This window comes from Aspergillus ambiguus (assembly GCF_047715705.1).
Source record: "Aspergillus ambiguus strain CBS 117.58 unplaced genomic scaffold BDV59scaffold_6, whole genome shotgun sequence".
Taxonomy (NCBI): Eukaryota; Fungi; Ascomycota; class Eurotiomycetes; order Eurotiales; family Aspergillaceae; genus Aspergillus; species Aspergillus ambiguus.
Genome location: NW_027395519.1, coordinates 654,989 through 673,104, shown reverse-complemented (window position 1 = coordinate 673,104; position 18,116 = coordinate 654,989). Strand labels below are relative to the sequence as shown.

The 18,116-nt window shown below is 50.7% G+C and overlaps 5 protein-coding genes across 5 annotated transcripts; 3 read left to right on the top strand and 2 right to left on the bottom strand.

The window, feature by feature from the left end:
* Window positions 1–81: 81 nt before the first annotated feature.
* On the top strand, window positions 82–2,230 carry BDV59DRAFT_144550 (RNA-binding snoRNP assembly protein NAF1). The gene has a single exon (XM_073687240.1). It carries the CDS (start codon window positions 153–155, stop codon window positions 2,049–2,051), a length of 1,899 nt encoding a protein of 632 aa, XP_073550572.1. The 5' UTR covers window positions 82–152; the 3' UTR covers window positions 2,052–2,230.
* Window positions 1,895–4,176, bottom strand: BDV59DRAFT_173183 (U4/U6-U5 snRNP complex subunit PRP3). Its single transcript, XM_073688845.1, has one exon. The coding sequence runs from the start codon at window positions 4,061–4,063 to the stop codon at window positions 2,297–2,299; it is 1,767 nt and encodes a 588-aa protein (XP_073550571.1). The 5' UTR covers window positions 4,064–4,176; the 3' UTR covers window positions 1,895–2,296.
* A 152-nt stretch (window positions 4,177–4,328) lies between these two features.
* On the top strand, window positions 4,329–9,845 carry BDV59DRAFT_144544 (DNA-directed RNA polymerase I core subunit RPA190). The gene is made up of 4 exons (XM_073687239.1): window positions 4,329–4,590; window positions 4,685–5,176; window positions 5,247–8,004; window positions 8,064–9,845. The coding sequence occupies exons 1-4, from the start codon at window positions 4,406–4,408 to the stop codon at window positions 9,648–9,650; spliced, it is 5,022 nt and encodes a 1,673-aa protein (XP_073550570.1). The 5' UTR covers window positions 4,329–4,405; the 3' UTR covers window positions 9,651–9,845.
* A 24-nt stretch (window positions 9,846–9,869) lies between these two features.
* On the bottom strand, window positions 9,870–12,514 carry BDV59DRAFT_173181 (TFIIH/NER complex ATP-dependent 5'-3' DNA helicase subunit RAD3). The gene is made up of 3 exons (XM_073688844.1): window positions 12,456–12,514; window positions 11,939–12,395; window positions 9,870–11,885 (listed from the first exon to the last, which is right to left on the bottom strand). The coding sequence occupies exons 1-3, from the start codon at window positions 12,470–12,472 to the stop codon at window positions 9,987–9,989; spliced, it is 2,373 nt and encodes a 790-aa protein (XP_073550569.1). The 5' UTR covers window positions 12,473–12,514; the 3' UTR covers window positions 9,870–9,986.
* Window positions 12,515–12,660: 146 nt separating this feature from the next.
* Window positions 12,661–18,108, top strand: BDV59DRAFT_173180 (ubiquitin-protein ligase RKR1). Its single transcript, XM_073688843.1, has 8 exons — window positions 12,661–13,135; window positions 13,189–13,582; window positions 13,634–15,362; window positions 15,415–16,238; window positions 16,288–16,704; window positions 16,751–17,124; window positions 17,173–17,472; window positions 17,536–18,108. The coding sequence occupies exons 1-8, from the start codon at window positions 12,836–12,838 to the stop codon at window positions 18,055–18,057; spliced, it is 4,860 nt and encodes a 1,619-aa protein (XP_073550568.1). The 5' UTR covers window positions 12,661–12,835; the 3' UTR covers window positions 18,058–18,108.
* Window positions 18,109–18,116: the final 8 nt, after the last annotated feature.

Here is an 18,116-nt window from a genome sequence, read left to right as displayed (position 1 = left end):
GGTGACCGCCGCGGCCCACTGTGGCAGCCCCGAAGAAAAAAAAGTTCCCGCAGCCGACAAGATTCTCTAATCACTCCTCATATCAGCATCAAAACTTCTGTTTATGGTGTTGTCTTTGGGATATTATTTCTAAAGACATAGAAAACGCCAAAATGAGTGATCAAAAGCCTCCTTCCATCCCTTCTGTGGACTCTCAGGCAAATGTCAGTGAGGGCCTGTCTGTGAAAGCAAACGACGCGCCTGTCGCATCGACGCCAGATGATGATGGTAGCGATTTCTATAACACCCCGTTAGTCGCCGGTACCCCTGTGACCAAACCTGAAAACGTGGACAGTGTCGCGAAGAGCAACATTAGCGATCCCCCCTCATCGACCGCAGCACCTGCAATCCCCGGCCTGAGCCTTGTGAACGATGGATCGAAGGACCAAGAAACCATCAAGAGTGAACTCGGTGTGTCGCAAAATACGGCGGATATGGAGATCGAATCTAGGTTACAGAAAGAGGACACATCAGCCAAGGAGCCTGCCGCCGAAAACAACGAATCAATGCAGGTGGACCAAACTAATGAATCCCACAATGAAGTCAGCGTGACCAGCGGAGCAAATGTCTCTTCTGCGGAACAAGCCCAGGATGATCAGATGGAAGAAGAACACCCCGAATGGGAAATCGATTCCTCCCCATACGAGTCCTCTGATAGCTCTTCTACCGATTCCTCCGATGACAGCGATGACGACGAAGACTACGAAATCCTCAGCCCCGAAGAACAAGCACGCATTCTGATGCAGGCTGAGCTCGGCTCTGATGATGAGGGTGATGGCAAGGGTAAATCAGGTGCTCAGATCAAATCCGCAAATGAACTTCCTGAGGAAGCGCCTCCGATCCCAGAGGTCACTATTACACCGGAAATGAAAATTGTGTTGCTGGGACATGTGGAAGCCGTTGTGGAGAACACCGTTCTGATTGCTGCGAGCACTTCCGGCGAGTACCAAGTGCTGGAGACAGGTTCATTGCTCTGTCATGAAGATCGCACTGTTGCAGGTGTGGTATCCGAGACATTAGGCAGAGTGGAGAACCCCCTCTACGCCGTACGATATCCGAGTGCCGCTGCCGTTGAAGAGCATGGTATCTCCCAAGGGAAGGTTATATATTACGTCGAGGAATTGTCCACCTTCGTATTCACACAGCCCCTCAAGGGAATGAAGGGAAGTGATGCCTCGAACTTCCATGACGAAGAAATTGCCGAGGATGAGGTCGAATTCTCTGACGACGAAGCCGAAGCCGAATACAAACGGAAGTTGAAACAGAAGCGACAGGAGAGAAAGGAGGCAAAGGGTGATGGGGCAAGGGCTCGACGGGGACCTCCTGGGCCTTCCAAGCTCAGCCAAAGTGAGCTCAACTACGATGACAATGCCGCTGAAGATGGCTATACTCCCCTTGCCCGCCCCAAAAACCTGCACGAGATGATGGGGCACCAAGAAGCTCCTGTCGAGGCTGACGGTCCGCCAAGTAGAGGAGCTGGATTTCGTGGAAGAGGTCGCGGTAGAGGGTTTGACCGCGGTAGAGGAGGCCGTGGCCGGGGAGGCCCGAGGGATTCCCACCACCATGACCGTCATTCACACAATCAACATGACGCCTCAGCTTCCCAACCGACTAACTATAACCAGCCCCAAGCGTTCAACCCGAGCCAGCAGAATGCCTATCCCCTGCATCAGCAGTTCCCGTTTGCACCCTTCTTGCAGCCCCAACAGCAGCAACCTCAGCAACAGGGTGCTTATCCTCAAGGCACTGCTGCAACGCCATTTAATTTCCAAATGCCATTCCTACAACCTTTTCAACAACAAAACCCTTACCAGCAAACGCCTCATATCAATCCCTTGTTCTTGGCAGCCCTGCAGCAGCAGCAGCAGCAGCAGCAACAGCACTTCCAACAGACACCGGCAACTGGAAATCAGCAACCTCAACAACCGACGATGAATTTTGACCAGGTCAAAGCGCAGTTGGATCTCTTACGACATCTCAGTAACGGCAACCAGGGACCTCCCCAGCCATGATTATGAGATACCATGTTTTGCTTTTTCTCTTTTCCCTGTCGCATACGATATAGCATCTGATGGAGCTAAGGGTGTACATAGGGGGTTAACAAAAGTTTACTTTCTATTGGAGGCCATTTGTTGGACTTTACGGTAATAGGTATATAGCTTATAGACTCGAATGATGTGAAACAGGATATGATTCTATAATACATGACACATCAATGGTGTGAGCCCATTACCCTTCCAAGGTCATGGGTCATGAACTAGAACTCGCTCGGTTTCGCACTCTTTGCCAAAACCCAGAAGTTCTCCAACTTGGACCGAGAGAGAACATCCTTTGCCTGAGAATCGGTTTCGCATACACGAGCGCCCAACCACTTGCGGAAACTTCGGCCTTTAGTTTGACCCTCCCATAGGAGACTACAGGTGTTGGAACTTAGATCTTTCAGCGCTCCAGTTTGCTCGTCCTCCGCGGCGAGCCACGACACCTGAGCTTCACGATTGCCCTCTCTCACCGCATTTGGGCCAGCATTTTCCGTCCAGTCGATTCGGTTCATCATAAGCTTCTTGTAGTTGTTGATCGAGTGGGACCCTCCCTCCACGATAACGATGTTGAACTTCGGGTGCATAACACAGACCCCTGTAAGCGCATTTTGCTCAGCGTTCTTGCTAATCTTGAAGCGATTTCGTCCATTTGCAAGGCTATCAATGCGATAAACCGTCATATATATGCCCTTTTCGGCATCCTGTTCTTGCTGTCTAGCAAGCTTCTCTCGCCGTTGTTCCTTAGTCAATTTACGTTCCTCGTTGGTCGCTTCGTGGGTGGCACGGCGTTCAGCGATCTCTCTGGTCACCCGGGCTTCAACGGCCGTCGGATCTTTGACTGCTTGTTCTCCCAAAACGCGCATAAGGTTCGACTTCTTGACCTTCGGTGGTGGGGCAGGCTCGAGTCCCAGCCGAATCTTTGCTTGCTGTTCCTTCAGATCGGCCATACGGCGCTGGCGGCGGATCTTAGCCTGCTCCTTGGGGGTCAGGTACATGGGTTTCTGTGTCGGAGCAAGCTTATCCTGAGGCGGATCAAGAAGCACGGGGTGCTGAACGTAGGCCGTCACTATGGTATCCGGCGTATCGATCTTGAGGTTCCGTTCATCATCAATGGCCGAGTAGCTGTCTCCATTAACAAGTCCTTCATCCCACCACTCCAGTGCCGGGGGAGCGGGAACAAGGAACGCCTTCTCAACGTCTAGGTCTTCATCAATGCCCGCAAGCCGAGCCCTTTCAGCAATACGCTTTTTCATAGCCTCCAACTGGGCTTGGCGTCGAAGAGCAGCTGCCTGTTGAATATATTTCCCCTTCTGGTTGAAAATAAGTTGACGAGTCTGTCTTGGCTTTGCTACCGTCGCTTTGGGACCAAGACTAGGATCAAAATATGGATTGTTTTTGATTTCTTCAACTGAAGGCCCCGAGAGGTCCAGCCCTGCACGATCTCGTCCACCAATAGCGGGAGATTCAGTCCGCCGATTCCTTGACTGTACGGATTGCCGTCCCTTCCCGCCCCGGAAATCCAGCGTGTCCGAAAGTAGAGCCGGGTGTAAGCCGACATCCAAGCCACCGCGAGCACGCGACGAGCTGTCGTCGTCGTCAAACGGGGGAGGTTGAGGCGTAGGTGTGGGGGCGAAGGTCCGTTGTTGGGCTGAAGCATTGGCTCGTCCTGTAGCAGCTGCTACCCTGGCCTTCATCTGTTCCAATCTAGACATTGCTGGGCTAGGCGCTGGCGGAGTCGGGCTGGGACTGGAGGCAGCTGGAGTGAGGGTTGGGGTACCTCCTCTCGCAGCTTGAAGGCGGGCGCGTACAGCCTCTGCCTTTGCTCTTGCTTCCGCCACCATCTTCTCGATATCCACCTTTCCGGAAGCTGGCGCTCCTTGTGCAGGCAATGGAGAGCCATGGTTGGAGCGAGATCTCTTCTGCGTGTTGTTGTCCTCGTCCTCAGGATGAGGGCGCTTCAGCGCATTGCCCGAGACGTCGGCCATGGTGAGGTGAAAACAGGCTGCCACTGTCGCCTAGAGGGAAGAGGTACGTGAGTCCAGATCCTGAAGCAGGGAGGCAGCTGAAGGGTGAGCGACCGGGAAATGGTAAGGAAGGGAAGTTCCTGCAGAGAGGAGGAAATGTGAACTGACGCGATGGTCTATTCCCAACGTGGACAGAAGGCGGTGTTGCATGGCAGAAAAAAAGTTGGGTGAACTTTTTTTTGTATCGTCCAGACCGTCCGTATCCGCTTTTTTCTCTCCAGGCCAGCAGCGGCAGCCAAAGAGGCAAAAGAGATCAATCCGCACTCTAGGCGCCTTCTGTCGCTCAAGGAGCTGCAGGCAATCATGGCGAATTTCGCACGGCCTGTGGCCTCCTCCATCTCTGGAGTAGACTTTGGCGTCTACTCCGACGAAGAGGTCAAAGCTATCTCCGTGAAGCGAATCCACAATACCCCGACGCTGGATTCATTCAACAATCCTGTTCCAGGTGGTCTGTATGACCCGGCTATGGGTGCTTGGGGTGATCATGCGTAAGTACTCTCTCGCCCATCTTCCGGACCGCAGTCCATGCGGTCCGTTTGGAGACGGTTTTCAGGTTGGACCCTGCATATTGACTCTTCTCAGCTGCACGACTTGTCGCTTGAATGCCTGGTCTTGTACCGGCCATTCGGGCCATATCGAGCTTCCGGTTCATGTCTACAACCTCACCCATTTCGACCAGATGTATCGTCTCCTTCGGGCGCAATGCGTATACTGCCATCGGTTCCAAATGGCCCGGACCCAGATCAACACATACGAATGCAAGTTGCGACTCTTACAGTATGGTCTAGTCGACGAATTGGTCGAGCTTGACCAGATTGGGTTAGGAAAGGATGTCAAGAAGTCCCGGAAAGATGCAGATGGCTCCGATAGTGACGAAGACATGGAGGACGAGAATATTATTGCGCGCAGAAATGCGTTTGTCAAAAAGGCTATTCGTGAAGCGCAGGCGTCTGGTAAGCTGCAAGGCGTGATGGCCGGTGCGAAGAATCCTTTGGCCGCTGAGCAGAGACGGGCGGTGATTGGAGAATTTTTCAAGGCCATCGTTGCAATCAAGAAGTGTGCCAACTGCAGTGGGTATGTTGAAAACCTCTCTCTATCATTCTATTTGCTCTTCGGGGATCACCCGGCTGACGTTCAACCATAGTATTTCTCCAAGCTACCGCAGGGATCGGTTTTCGAAAATCTTCCGGAAGCCTTTGCCAGAGAAATCTCGACTCGCCATGGTACAGGCTGGCTTCCAGGCACCAAACTCATTGATTCTCCTCCAGCAGGCCAAAAAATTAAATTCTAAGGAAAAGGAGGCTGCTGCTAATGATTCTACATCTCAGGTCCATGGGGCAGAGGAGGAGGTGGCCCGGGGAAATGCTGTTGTTGCCCAGGCTGAAAACAAGAAGCAGACGGCTGAAGGTGGTCAGTACATGCCATCTCCAGAGATTCATGCTGCCATTTCTCTGCTCTTTGAAAAGGAGAAGAATATCCTGAATCTCGTCTACAACTCTCGCCCACTGTCGAAGAAAGAATCCCGAGTTAGTGCCGACATGTTCTTTATCAAGAGCATCTTGGTACCGCCCAACAAGTATCGTCCTGCCGCCATCCAGGGAGCCGGGGACATCATGGAGGCCCAGCAAAACACGCCACTGACTCAGATCCTGAAGAACTGCGACATCATCAACCAGATCAGCAAAGAGAGACAGAGCGGCGGCTCCGATTCGCTCACCCGTATGCGGGACTATCGCGATCTTCTCCATGCTATTGTGCAACTCCAAGATACTGTCAATGGCCTCATTGACCGTGATAGGAGTGGACTTACTGGAGCTGCGGTTGCTGGTGCCGCCAACGGCATCAAGCAAATCCTAGAAAAGAAGGAAGGATTGTTCAGAAAGAACATGATGGGCAAGCGTGTGAACTTTGCCGCCCGAAGTGTCATCTCGCCCGATCCAAATATCGAGACCAACGAAATCGGTGTACCACTTGTGTTCGCGAAGAAGTTGACATACCCCGAGCCGGTGACAAACCACAATTTCTGGGAAATGAAACAAGCGGTCATCAATGGCCCCGACAAATACCCTGGTGCTGCGGCCATTGAGAACGAGTTGGGCCAGGTCACTAACCTCAAGTTTAAGAGTCTGGATGAGCGTACGGCCCTCGCAAACCAACTACTGGCGCCCTCAAATTGGCGAATGAAGGGATCGCGCAATAAGAAGGTCTACCGCCACCTTACTACTGGCGATGTGGTTTTGATGAACCGTCAGCCTACACTCCACAAACCCTCCATCATGGGTCACAAAGCCCGCGTACTCTCTAACGAGAGAGTCATTCGAATGCACTATGCCAACTGTAACACCTACAACGCCGATTTTGATGGTGACGAAATGAACATGCACTTCCCTCAAAACGAACTGGCTCGTGCGGAAGCGATGATGCTTGCGGATGCAGACCATCAGTATCTTGTTGCAACATCCGGGAAACCCCTCAGAGGTCTGATTCAAGATCATATTTCCATGGGAACCTGGTTTACCTGCCGTGACAGCTTTTTCGAGGAAGAGGACTATCATGAATTGCTTTACAGTTGCTTGAGACCTGAGAACGCCCATACTATCTCTGAACGCATTCAACTTGTGGACCCAACAATTGTCAAGCCAAAGCGTCTCTGGACCGGAAAGCAGATTATTACAACGATCCTGAAAAACATCATGCCCTCAGAAAGAGCTGGACTCAATTTGATGAGCAAGTCTTCAACCCCTGGTGATCGGTGGGGCGAAGGAAACGAAGAAGGCAATGTGATTTTCAAGGACGGTGAAATGCTTTGTGGTATTCTCGACAAGAAACAGATTGGACCTACTGCCGGCGGTCTGATCGATTCTATTCATGAAATCTATGGCCACACGATCGCTGGAAAGTTGATTGGTATTCTTGGAAGACTCTTGACGAGGTTCTTGAACATGCGTGCTTTCACTTGTGGTATCGACGATCTTCGATTGACCAAAGAAGGTGATCGCTTGCGTAAAGAGAAACTCAGCCAAGCTTCTAAGATTGGGCGTGAGGTTGCTCTGAAGTATGTGACACTTGACCAAACAACCGTCCCAGACGAAGACGCAGAACTCCGTCGGCGTATGGAGGAAGTCCTCCGTGACGACGAGAAGCAGAGCGGGTTGGATAGCGTTTCGAATGCTCGAAATGCCAAACTTTCTACTGAGATCACAAAGGCCTGTCTTCCTGGCGGTTTGGTTAAGCCTTTCCCGTGGAACCAAATGCAGTCGATGACCGTCTCCGGTGCTAAAGGTTCGAGCGTCAATGCAAACCTGATTTCCTGCAACCTTGGCCAGCAAGTTTTGGAAGGTCGTCGTGTACCTGTCATGATCAGTGGTAAAACATTACCATCGTTCAGAGCCTTTGACACAAATCCCATGGCTGGTGGTTATGTGTCTGGCCGTTTCTTGACTGGCATCAAACCTCAGGAGTATTATTTCCACGCCATGGCTGGTCGTGAAGGTCTGATTGATACGGCTGTTAAGACGTCTAGATCTGGATATCTACAACGTTGCTTGATCAAGGGCATGGAAGGGCTGAAAGCTGAGTACGATACCTCAGTTCGCGAAGCTTCCGATGGCTCTATAGTCCAATTCTTGTACGGAGAAGATGGCCTTGATATCACGAAGCAAGTTCAGCTCAAGCGATTTGATTTCCTTGCGTCGAACCACAAGTCTATAATGTCCCAGGTGAACCTGAGAAGCGACTTCCACAATTTGGAGAAGGATGATGTTGCCAACTGGCACAAGGATGCTATGAAGAAGGTGCGCAAGTCGGGCAAGGTTGACGCCATGGACCCGGTGCTGGCCCATTATCACCCCGGAGGCAACCTAGGCAGTGTGTCTGAGGCGTTTTCGCAAGCCCTCAAAGAGGTATGTAACCCGTCGCGGTTGACATTTACGTCTGACATGGCTAACATTCTCGTCTACAGTATGAGGAAGAGAACAAAGACGGATACCTGAAAGACAAGAAGAAGAAAATTGATGGCTTCCTCAGTAAGAAGGCCTTCAATACGCTGATGAATATGAAATACATGAAATCCGTCGTGGATCCGGGTGAAGCTGTCGGTATCGTGGCCGGTCAGTCTATTGGCGAACCTTCCACTCAGATGACACTCAACACCTTCCACTTGGCTGGTCACTCCGCGAAGAACGTGACGCTGGGTATCCCTCGTCTACGTGAAATCGTCATGACTGCTAGCGCTAATATCATGACCCCGACAATGACGTTGATCTTGAACGAGGAGCTGTCAAAGGAGCATTCTGAAAGGTTTGCCAAGGCCATCAGCAAGCTGAGCGTTGCAGAGGTTGTCGACAAGGTCCAAATTCGGGAGAGAATCTCGTCAGGTAGCACGAAGGCCAAGATCTACGATATCGAGGTCACATTCTTCCCGGCCGACGAGTACTGTGCAGAGTATGCCATAAACACCAAGGATGTGCAGAACACTCTCCAGAATAAGTTTATTCCCAAGCTTGTGAAGCTCACGAGAGCCGAGCTGAAGAAGCGACAAGACGAGAAGGCGTTGAAGAGCCACTCGACCGCGCAGCCTGAGATTGGTGTCTCCGTTGGTACCATCGAGGAGGCCCCTCGTGGCGCCGATGGTGCCAATGACCCTGCCGACGATGATAACGAAGACGATGAGGATGATGCTAAGCGTTCTCGGGGGGCCCAGAACCGCTCCAACCAAGTGTCGTATGAGGGACCCGAGGACGAAGAAATGGAGATGATCCGACAGCAGGATGCCCCCGAAGAGGTCGACGACGATGAAGGCAAGGCTCCTGAACGAATCCACGATGTCGAAATGGAAGATGCCTCCGATGATGATTCGGACGAGGACACCAAGGACACCAAGCTGCGTGAGGAAGATATCCGGAATAAGTTCCACGAGGTCACCCAATTCAAGTTTGACCCCAAGAAGGGCAACTCGTGCACGGTACAACTGCAGTACGATATTGCAACCCCTAAGCTTCTTGTTCTTCCATTGGTGGAAACTGCCGCTCGTGCTGCTGTCATTCAGTCCATCCCTGGACTTGGCAACTGTACGTTCGTGGAAGCAGATGTAGCCAAGGGTGAGCCCGCGCACGTCATCACGGAAGGTGTCAACCTGCTGGCTATGCGCGACTATCAGGACATCATCAAGCCTCACTCTCTCTACACCAACTCCATCCACCACATGCTTCAGTACTACGGTGTTGAAGCTGCTCGCGCGTCTATCGTCCGAGAAATGTCCGACGTTTTCGAGGGTCACAGTATCTCCGTTGACAACCGCCACCTTAACCTGATTGGTGACGTGATGACACAGTCTGGTAGCTTCCGTGCCTTCAACCGCAATGGCCTCGTTAAAGATGGCTCGTCGCCGTTCTCCAAGATGAGTTTCGAGACGACGGTGGGATTCCTCAAGGAGGCGGTTATTGAGAGAGACTTTGATAACCTTAAGAGCCCGAGTAGTCGGATTGTCGTCGGTCGTCCTGGTATTGTCGGCACCGGTGCTTTTGATGTTCTCGCCCCTGTGGCTTAATTCATTGTGAGTGGATGATGCATGTGATATTACGGATTTCTTCTGTCGTTGTAAATGCTTGCAAGCTTGACTGTATTTAGTATGCTACTTTTGTTGTCTGATGTGTCCAACGACATCTGGAGTTCTATCTCAGCGGAATTTAGAAAAAAAGTCTTTCTCTTAGTGATAGCCTTGATGAGCGGACGAATAGAGCTGATTGAGAAAAATTAATGTATTCTGCCTATTTTGAACACCCGACTGCTATGGTATCATGCTGTATTATTTCCAAGAAAACAAAACGTAAAGTCAAACTGATTAAGGGTACGGGGACACCTAGGACGCGTCGCCATTTTATTTTCACTGTGCATCTAGCATCATGAGGTCTTCGTCAATGTTGTCGTCAAATTCATCCGCAGGGGGTATGTGTCCGTTGGCCCCATGACCATTAGCGATGGCTTCTCGCCGAACTCGTTCTTCCTCTAGAATCTGTTTCTCGCGGTGGCGCTCCAGATCAGCCAAACTCCAAGTCGAGATACCCTCCTGGTCCTTGGCCTTGAAAGGCTGGGCCATAGTACGCAAGAAGTTCTTTGCTGTGGCGACTGCCATATCTGTACTGAGATTCGTCTCACTCTCCAGCATGGCTTGGCTGATCCATTTTGGAAGCTGGGATCGTTTCTTCTGGAACCGACGATCAGCAAGAACCATGACTCCGTAGTCATCCTTGCCACGAAGGACACGACCCAGGCATTGGGCGGCATGCCGCATAGCATCGAAGGAAAGAAAATCGTTTTCCCGGATGCGGTAGTTCTCTCGAAGGAATTCCAGGCGGGCTTTCAATATGCGAGACTCTGTATACTGGAATGGGACGCCGATGCACAGGACTGCTCGACCGTAGTGGTGATCAAAATCGATACCCTCGGAGACCTTCCCTCGAGCGACACAGAGTAGAATGGCACCTCGTCCATTGCAGCATGCAGTCCGATACGTTTCCAACGCCAGGGATGACTCTTGTGCATCGGGGGTCTCGACGAGGATCAATTTGTAGTTCCATATCGAATCCAAAATACCCATGCCTTGCCACATGCTAATAATCGACTCCATATATAGATATGACGGAAAGAAAACGACAATTCCGTCGGGAGTGATGCGGGAAAATTCCAAGACGATATTCCCATAGTTTCTCACCACACCAGGGTCGTTACGGATCTGGAACGAGGACGAGATCTGCGCCTGATCTGACCCGCGGGTGACAATCATGGGAAGGAAAGATCGTCGCGCTAACGTCATACTATACGACTCCTGCATGACAGTCGTAAATCCCAGCATTTTGGGGTACATCTCAAGAGGCGAAAGAGTTCCAGATGTGATGATAACTGAGCTGAAGCGGTCAAACACAGGCTTGATGGCGATGGCGGCATCCAAGCAAGTGAAATGCAATATTGGGTTCGGTACTGTTGCTGCTTCCGATTCAAATGGCTCCAGGATGAGGAGAAAGCCCTTATCATACGTCGCGACGAGAGTCGCGAATGTCGCCACCTCTTGCAGTGGTTGGTAGTCCTCTATGTTGATGAGTTCCAGCGTCCGCACGAGGGACGTTAAACGCTCAGCACAGAATCGCAGAGGTTTTCGTTCAATGTAAGTCAAATCCTTGACATGTGTGAGGAAAGAAGGCGGTGTTTCGGATATGGTGTGAGTGACTTTCATGCGAGTTTTGAGATATTCAATGAATCGTTTCAGGAAAGCGACAAAGTGCTCCGCACGACGTATGTTACCCGGCACAGCTTCCTTCAGCAGGTCATCTGGGAGGACCGGATTTGAAATGAACTGGTCCTCCTCCCTAGCCTGTTCCGCTTCTCGTAACCCTTCCACCAGTTTGGAATATTCGTTTTGGAGTTTCTCCGCATCGGAGCTTTTCATTTCGGTAATCTTTCGTTCCAGGTTATTCGCTCCTCGTGTCGCCTTTCGCAAGGAATCCTCCGTGATGTCGATGCTCAAGGATTCTATACACACATTGTCGATATTATGGGCTTCGTCAAAAACCACTATACAATCCTTCGAGAATTCCCTGGACACTCGTTCTGCGATCTTTGGATCCAAGAGGTAATGATATGAGTAGATGATAACGTTGCAAAACGGCATCATACGTCGTGCGGAAAAATATGGGCATTGTTTATGTTGCTCGCCGTATTTGATGAGACCGTCTAGTGTGAAGACGCCGGGAGGAACGAGGTTATGGGGTTCGAGCAGGTCCAGATTCTATATCCAAATGTTAGAATTCAGGGATAGGAGCTGCCCAGTATAGCCCATACCTCGTGATAAGTGCAGAGTTCAACGTCTTCGCCTCTTTCTTTCTTTTCCTTGACAAATCCTGCGGTCAGGCTTCGGCATCTGGCGTCAACCACTGTACCACTTTTCTCTCTCTTGACGGAAGGATGAAGGCACAAGTTCTTTCGACTGGTTAGACCTAAAGCACGAAAATCCTCGGTGTATCCAAGTTGCTGGGCACGGAACTTCATCAACGCCTTCAACTCGGCCAGCGCCTTTTCAATCTCGGACATAGTTCGCGAACAATATATGAGCTTCCTGTGCTCCGGGTAGTGAAGCTGATAGGCGACAATCAGCGACAACAAGGATACCGTTTTCCCAGTGCCCGAGGGCATCTCCAAGACGCAGTGGCCCCCTGCATCGAGGGTCTTCTTGAGGTCGCACATGTAGGCATATTGCTCCGGGTATATACGAGGATAGGGAAAGAGAACCGGGAGGTCACTATCCGTAAGACGGGGGTTAACGACTGGGTCAGCAGTAGTTCAGAAGGAGCCAACTTACTCAATGAAGAACTTCATTGTGATGGCTGAGGATGAGCTCCAGGTCAGGCAGAAAAAGAGAGCGAGAGAGCTCTTCAGTTTAACTGCACCGCGCGGCTAGACTCGCGCCGACTTTTCCCCTTTGGGCCATCGATGACACCAGATCACGTGATGTCCCGATATGGTCGCCGACGGTCACGCCGCCTTATGGAAATCGTCATGTTGACCAACAATCCTGTCAGAGATCCATTTGCCCAGCGTCGGGACGGGGTGACGAGTTCGTGACTTACTAGATGGGATCGCCGATATACTCAATCTCTCACTCTTGTGTCTTTTCCTTTAACAGACCCTTTCGCTCCCTGTTTTTAGTCATTTTGATATCCCACTTTACCCCACATTACTATGAGTAAAAAGTTCAAATCGCAAGCTTCGAGCAGCCGCGCGGCCGCTGGTGCCTTTGGTTCTTTCGGTGGCTTCTCTAGTTCATTCTCGACTGCTGGAAAGGAGCCTTCCTCTCTCACATATGTGACAGAACCTCCGGATCTTTCGCGGCTCTCAGAGCCGCAGCTGGCGATTACGTTCAAAAACTTTCTGAAAAAGGATGAGGTGACGAGAACGAAGGCACTGGATGATCTACGAAGCTACGTTTCGACTGTAGAAAGTCACAGCGGGACCCTCGATGATGGGTTTCTGGAAGCTTGGGTATGCTTGCTTATCCAAATACGCACATTGTTCCTGGTCTGACAGCAGCGCAGATAAAGATATATCCTCGGGCTTCAATTGATATTTCCCGAAGGGTACGACAGTCGGCCCATTCAATCCAAGGCTCCATTGCCTCCCTTGTAGGGAAGCGTATTGTTCGCTTCTTACCGAAGGTGATTGGTGCCTGGCTTGCTGGGCTTTATGACAATGACAGACCGGTCCATCGGTCTGCTTTGGACTCGTTCACTCATGTTTTCTCTACCGAAGAGAAGAGAATCGGTGTATGGAAGATATACCAGAGTTCCATCCTCGATTTTGTTGATGATGTCATTCTTCAGCAGACTCCTCAGACATTGAGTGACGAGAGAACAGTGAAGCCTGATGATGCTGAGGCAAAGTATGCTCGTGTTGCAGCTACCGCATTGCTGCTGTTTAATCGCATTATAGGCAAGTAGAGAAGCCCAGGGTGCTTCAGGGGCATTGCTGACCTCTAAATAGGAAATTCCACCCATCAAGATCTTGAGAAGGATTTGCCCACAGTTGAGACCATTCTCAACAGTAAGTCACTGTGGACCTTATCTTATCATGAGGATCCTTTTGTTCGCAAATCCCTTTATATCCTGCTTCGATCGGCAGTCGCCAAAGAACCAGAAGAGCTTGACTGGAAGCTTATCAGTGCCGCCTTAATCGGCAAGTGTTTGCACGCTTCGCAGTTAGGCTCTGCTTCAGAACTGTCCGAAACCCTCCTTCAGGTGACTTCTGCGAGGCCACAGCTGTGGACAGAGGATTACTCAGGGAAGACCTCTGCATCTAAGAGGCTGCTCCAGTACATCCAGAAAAGTTCTCAGGGGGGAACCAGTTCTTTCTGGTCGAATCTTTACCAGTTGTTGCAAACCGTCCCGGTACAAACGCTGGCAAAGATCGACTCACAGAATTCCGGCGAAAGTAATATTACATTGTCGGCCGCGACTAGTCTGATGGAGTCTTTTCAAGATGGGCTTAACTCGAGAGATGAGCCTCGACAGAATCGAGCAGTTGCTTGGAAGGCCTATATCGATACGGGGATGTGGCTTGTCGCGGTGTTGCCTCCTGATGCTGGAGTTCAGTTCCTCCATGAAAGACTTTCACCTATAGTCATTCAATATGTCAAGCCCAAACAAGACCGGCCTCAGTGGTCTCTGCCGCCCCATTCGGCTGAAGCTATTTGCACTGACTATATAGGTATTTTGGCAACGCACAATCACAGAGTTGAACTGGAGAGTATGTGGAAGCAGTTATCAAACGACATGTTGGAGGTTGTCAAACTTTCGTCTCCGGAGCAGTCGAAAGACTTTAAATCATCTCAGGATGCAGTTTCTGCTCATGCCGAGCGCCTCTTCTCTCTGGAAGGTTCTGTCCTTTCAATGCTTGCTGAAACAGAGGGTGAACCTCAGGCATTAACCATTTTGAAACAAACCAACATGCCATTGTTGGACGATTGTCTAGATGTCCTCAAAGCGCGAAACGGCAAGCCATATGGAGCAGCAGCTGTCGTAGAGAATATGGTTCACCGGGTTGCGCTGGTTGCTCAGCATTCGAAATCATTGCTAGACTTTGTTCAGAAAGATGCGCTGGAGCTTCTGTCTTCGCCCTCTGCCGATCGCATCATCTCTATTATCTTGGTATGCCGTTCGTGGGATGGGTATGCGTCGAGCTTCGAGAGAATTGTTGAAAGGGTTGCACAGTCTGAGCCAGAATCTTCCAATGCCCATGCTTTCCAGAAGCTCCTCTCGACACTCGACTTCCATGAAGTGGATGACAAGAGTGGAGTGGGATCACTGGTTGTACGAGCTCTGCGCAGGGCTTGCGAAGGCAGCATCTTACATTGGTCGATTGTGACTGCAGTGCTTCGAAACCCGACATCCCAGGGAGAGCTGACAGACTCGATATTCCTGTCCATTATAGACGCATTGTCCGGGGAGAACAAGACCCTCTCCACTTTGCATGGTCTCTCGCAAATAGCCACTTCAGTCCCTAATGCCCTCAAGAATTTCCAGAGTTCTCCTCACGGCTCAAAGCTGACAGGAAAGCTCCTTTTCCTTGCAGAATCTCCGTCCGAAGATTTGGCCAGTCTCGCAGAGGACCTGATCAGGGATATGAAGAAGTCGGCAGTCAGCGAGACGACTGCTAGATCGAGTTTCCAAATCTTACAGCACAATTTTGATACTGTCAATGAAGAATCACTCTCGTAAGTGACGCAACATGGGACGACCGGGATGATTAATTACTAATTCTCGAAGGATCACATCTCTGTTGAATATCGCGGAAGATCTATTGCATAATGCGAAGCCTGACGAGATAGGTCGCATTGCAAAGGACATCTTGCCTACTCGTCAGGTTTGGGATCAAGCCTTGCAACCATTCCTGGAAATGCCTCTTCGGTCATCTATCTCGATTACTAGTCCTCTTGGTGGCATAGTGTCTCTTACCGATCGTCAAATTTCCGACGAATTCCAAAAGCGTTACGAGAATATCTCGCGGGATTCCAGCCGGTGTTCATCAGCTTTTCGGCTATCATATTATGCTATCAAGTTACTTTCCTTGTTCGATATCTCGGGACAAATGGACCCTGAGGATCTCGAGACGCTCATACTTAATTTGCCGTTGGCGGTTCAGTTGATCGATGACGATCTGAGCATCGAGAACAGCAATGGTATAAGTGGAATAGAGCTACCAGAGCAGCGAGAAGACTACATCGACCTCGTCAACGAAGGGCGCAAGGTTATCAATAAATGGACACAGTCTAAGGATGCCATTTCAACGACGGTGGTATCATTGTGGGAGAGCAAACTGGAATCCTTAAGCGGCACCTCTCCGGTTGACTATAGAGTCGGGGAGGCCTTTGTGAAAGTCTTACAGAGTGGAGACATGGCGGGTGTGTCCAAATCTTCGGAGGAAATAACCAAGTTGTGTAAGGATGTACGGACTGCGAACACTGTTCGATCAGCATCTTCACTCCTTGTTTTTAAACCCCAGGTCCTTTCCAACCCGGCTGGGACACGTCTGTGCAACGAATTGATTGCGGATTCGACAGGGCTGAAACCCCAGGACGAGAACAAAAATGGTCAGTTTTGCTATGTGATTTAATGTTGTCGATCTGCTAACTTATAAAGGTCTCCGAAAATTGTCATTACTCAACCTACTTCTGGCAGGAGAAGACGACGCCGCCTCGGCGATCCCAACACAGCGGCTGATGTTCTTTGTCAAAAATCTCATACAGTGTCTACAATCGGAAGACCTACAACTTAGCCTCAAGGCGGAAATCTTGCAAAGCTTGACGTTTGTCCTTCCATGCATCCAGGAAATGTATGGTTCGCACTGGGAGGATTGCCTGGATATTCTCGACAACACATGGCGTGAAATCGGTGGCGGAGATGACGGTCTACCGGTCCTTCTGGCTTCATTTAGGCTCTTTTCTCGAATCAGGTCGATTGTAGCAGACGAAGAGAGCAACGATGATGTGAAAGACGCGTGGTCAGAGCGAAAAGCAGCATTGTGCAACGGACTGACATCGACGCTCAGAAAATTTGGTAAGTACACTTGGGCAGCGTCTTGGAGATTGGGCTAACGGAAAAGATTCTTCTGTCGCCTTCCATCAACCTCGTGATGTCACAGTGGACACTCTATGCCGCCTTATTAACACGATTTCCGTGGAGAGCATTGAAGACATCGGCAGGATATTCCCCCTACTGACAGCACGCAGCCGAAGCGTCCAGCAGGCGGCGTATGCCGTCCTCCACCGCTATATCCCGAGTGCCCAGGAGCAGGTGTCCTTCGACGTGGCTTTGTCCAAGACAGCAGTCCGGCTCCCCGATGAACTTATGTCTTTGCTCCTCGAGGCACCAGATATGCAGGCAGTGTCTGTCTCGTACGGAGACGATAAAGTCTGGGCGGACCTACGATCCTACCTCTTGAGTTGGAAGGTGGTGTTTGACCACTTTGCGAATGCGGTACGCTCCCGTCAGCCTTTTCATGATATTCTGGCTAACAAGACGTAGTCTCTTGCGGTTCAGGAGAACTACGTCACCAGCATTAAGGAGAACGACGTGTTAGTCCCTCTCCTGGAGTTCATGTTTGACTTTCTGCAAAAGGCCGACGGCAAGATGGCGGATGCATCAAAGTTCGACATTCGTTCATTCGAGCCTAACGAGGCGGAAACCACTGAGAAGGAGGTCCAGTGGCTCCTGGTGAACTTGTACTTCTTGTGTCTGAAGCATGTTGCAAACATGACCAAGAGTTGGTGGATCGACAGCAAGAAGCGCATCAAGGGGCCCGTGGAGACGTGGACCGAGAAATATGTAAGCCTCATTCTATAGGCACATGTCCTGCTTGCAGTTGTACTGCATACTGACTCGTTAAAGATGTCCCCTCTGATCATCAGTGATTCCCTGCAAGGGGTCATGGAGTGGATTGCGACTCAAGATCCCAACGAAGAGCGGGCCTTGACGGTGAAGACGTCGGCGAAAACCGCTGAGATCATCGCCAGCATCCCCGTGGATGAGGAATCCCCGCCGGTGGCGATATCGATATCCCTGCCGCCAGCGTACCCTCTGCAGCCTGCGGTGGTTGTAGGCCGAAGCCGGGTGCTCGTTGACGAGAAGAAGTGGAAGAGCTGGCTTCTGACGATCCAAGGCGTGATCATGTTTGCCAACGGGAGCCTCGTAGACGGGCTGTTGGCGTTCCGAAAGAACGTGCAGGGGGCTCTGAAGGGACAGAGCGAGTGTGCGATTTGCTACTCGGTCATCTCGACGGACATGCAGACGCCGAACAAACGGTGCGCGACGTGCAAGAACACGTTCCACTCGGTGTGTCTGTTCCGGTGGTTCAAGAGCAGCAACCAGAGCACATGTCCGCTGTGCCGGAACAATTTTGTGTATGTATGAGTATGATAGACATGAGGATAGACGGGAGAATAAAGGGTGTATAGTATAGAGGATTTATT

Bases quoted from the DNA above. Each gene is read 5' to 3' on its own strand.
- BDV59DRAFT_144544 (XM_073687239.1), top strand. From the start codon at position 4,406: ATGGCGAATTTCGCACGGCCTGTGGCCTCCTCCATCTCTGGAGTAGAC. The intron at 4,591-4,684 runs GTAAGTACTCTC...GACTCTTCTCAG, and splicing joins GGTGCTTGGGGTGATCATGC to CTGCACGACTTGTCGCTTGA. The intron at 5,177-5,246 runs GTATGTTGAAAA...GTTCAACCATAG, and splicing joins AAGTGTGCCAACTGCAGTGG to TATTTCTCCAAGCTACCGCA.
- BDV59DRAFT_173180 (XM_073688843.1), top strand. From the start codon at position 12,836: ATGAGTAAAAAGTTCAAATCGCAAGCTTCGAGCAGCCGCGCGGCCGCT. The intron at 15,363-15,414 runs GTAAGTGACGCA...TAATTCTCGAAG, and splicing joins GTCAATGAAGAATCACTCTC to GATCACATCTCTGTTGAATA. The intron at 17,125-17,172 runs GTACGCTCCCGT...AACAAGACGTAG, and splicing joins TTGACCACTTTGCGAATGCG to TCTCTTGCGGTTCAGGAGAA.
- BDV59DRAFT_173181 (XM_073688844.1), bottom strand. The intron at 11,886-11,938 runs GTATGGGCTATA...ATTTGGATATAG, and splicing joins AACTCTGCACTTATCACGAG to AATCTGGACCTGCTCGAACC.
- BDV59DRAFT_173183 (XM_073688845.1), bottom strand. From the start codon at position 4,063: ATGGCCGACGTCTCGGGCAATGCGCTGAAGCGCCCTCATCCTGAGGAC.
- BDV59DRAFT_144550 (XM_073687240.1), top strand. From the start codon at position 153: ATGAGTGATCAAAAGCCTCCTTCCATCCCTTCTGTGGACTCTCAGGCA.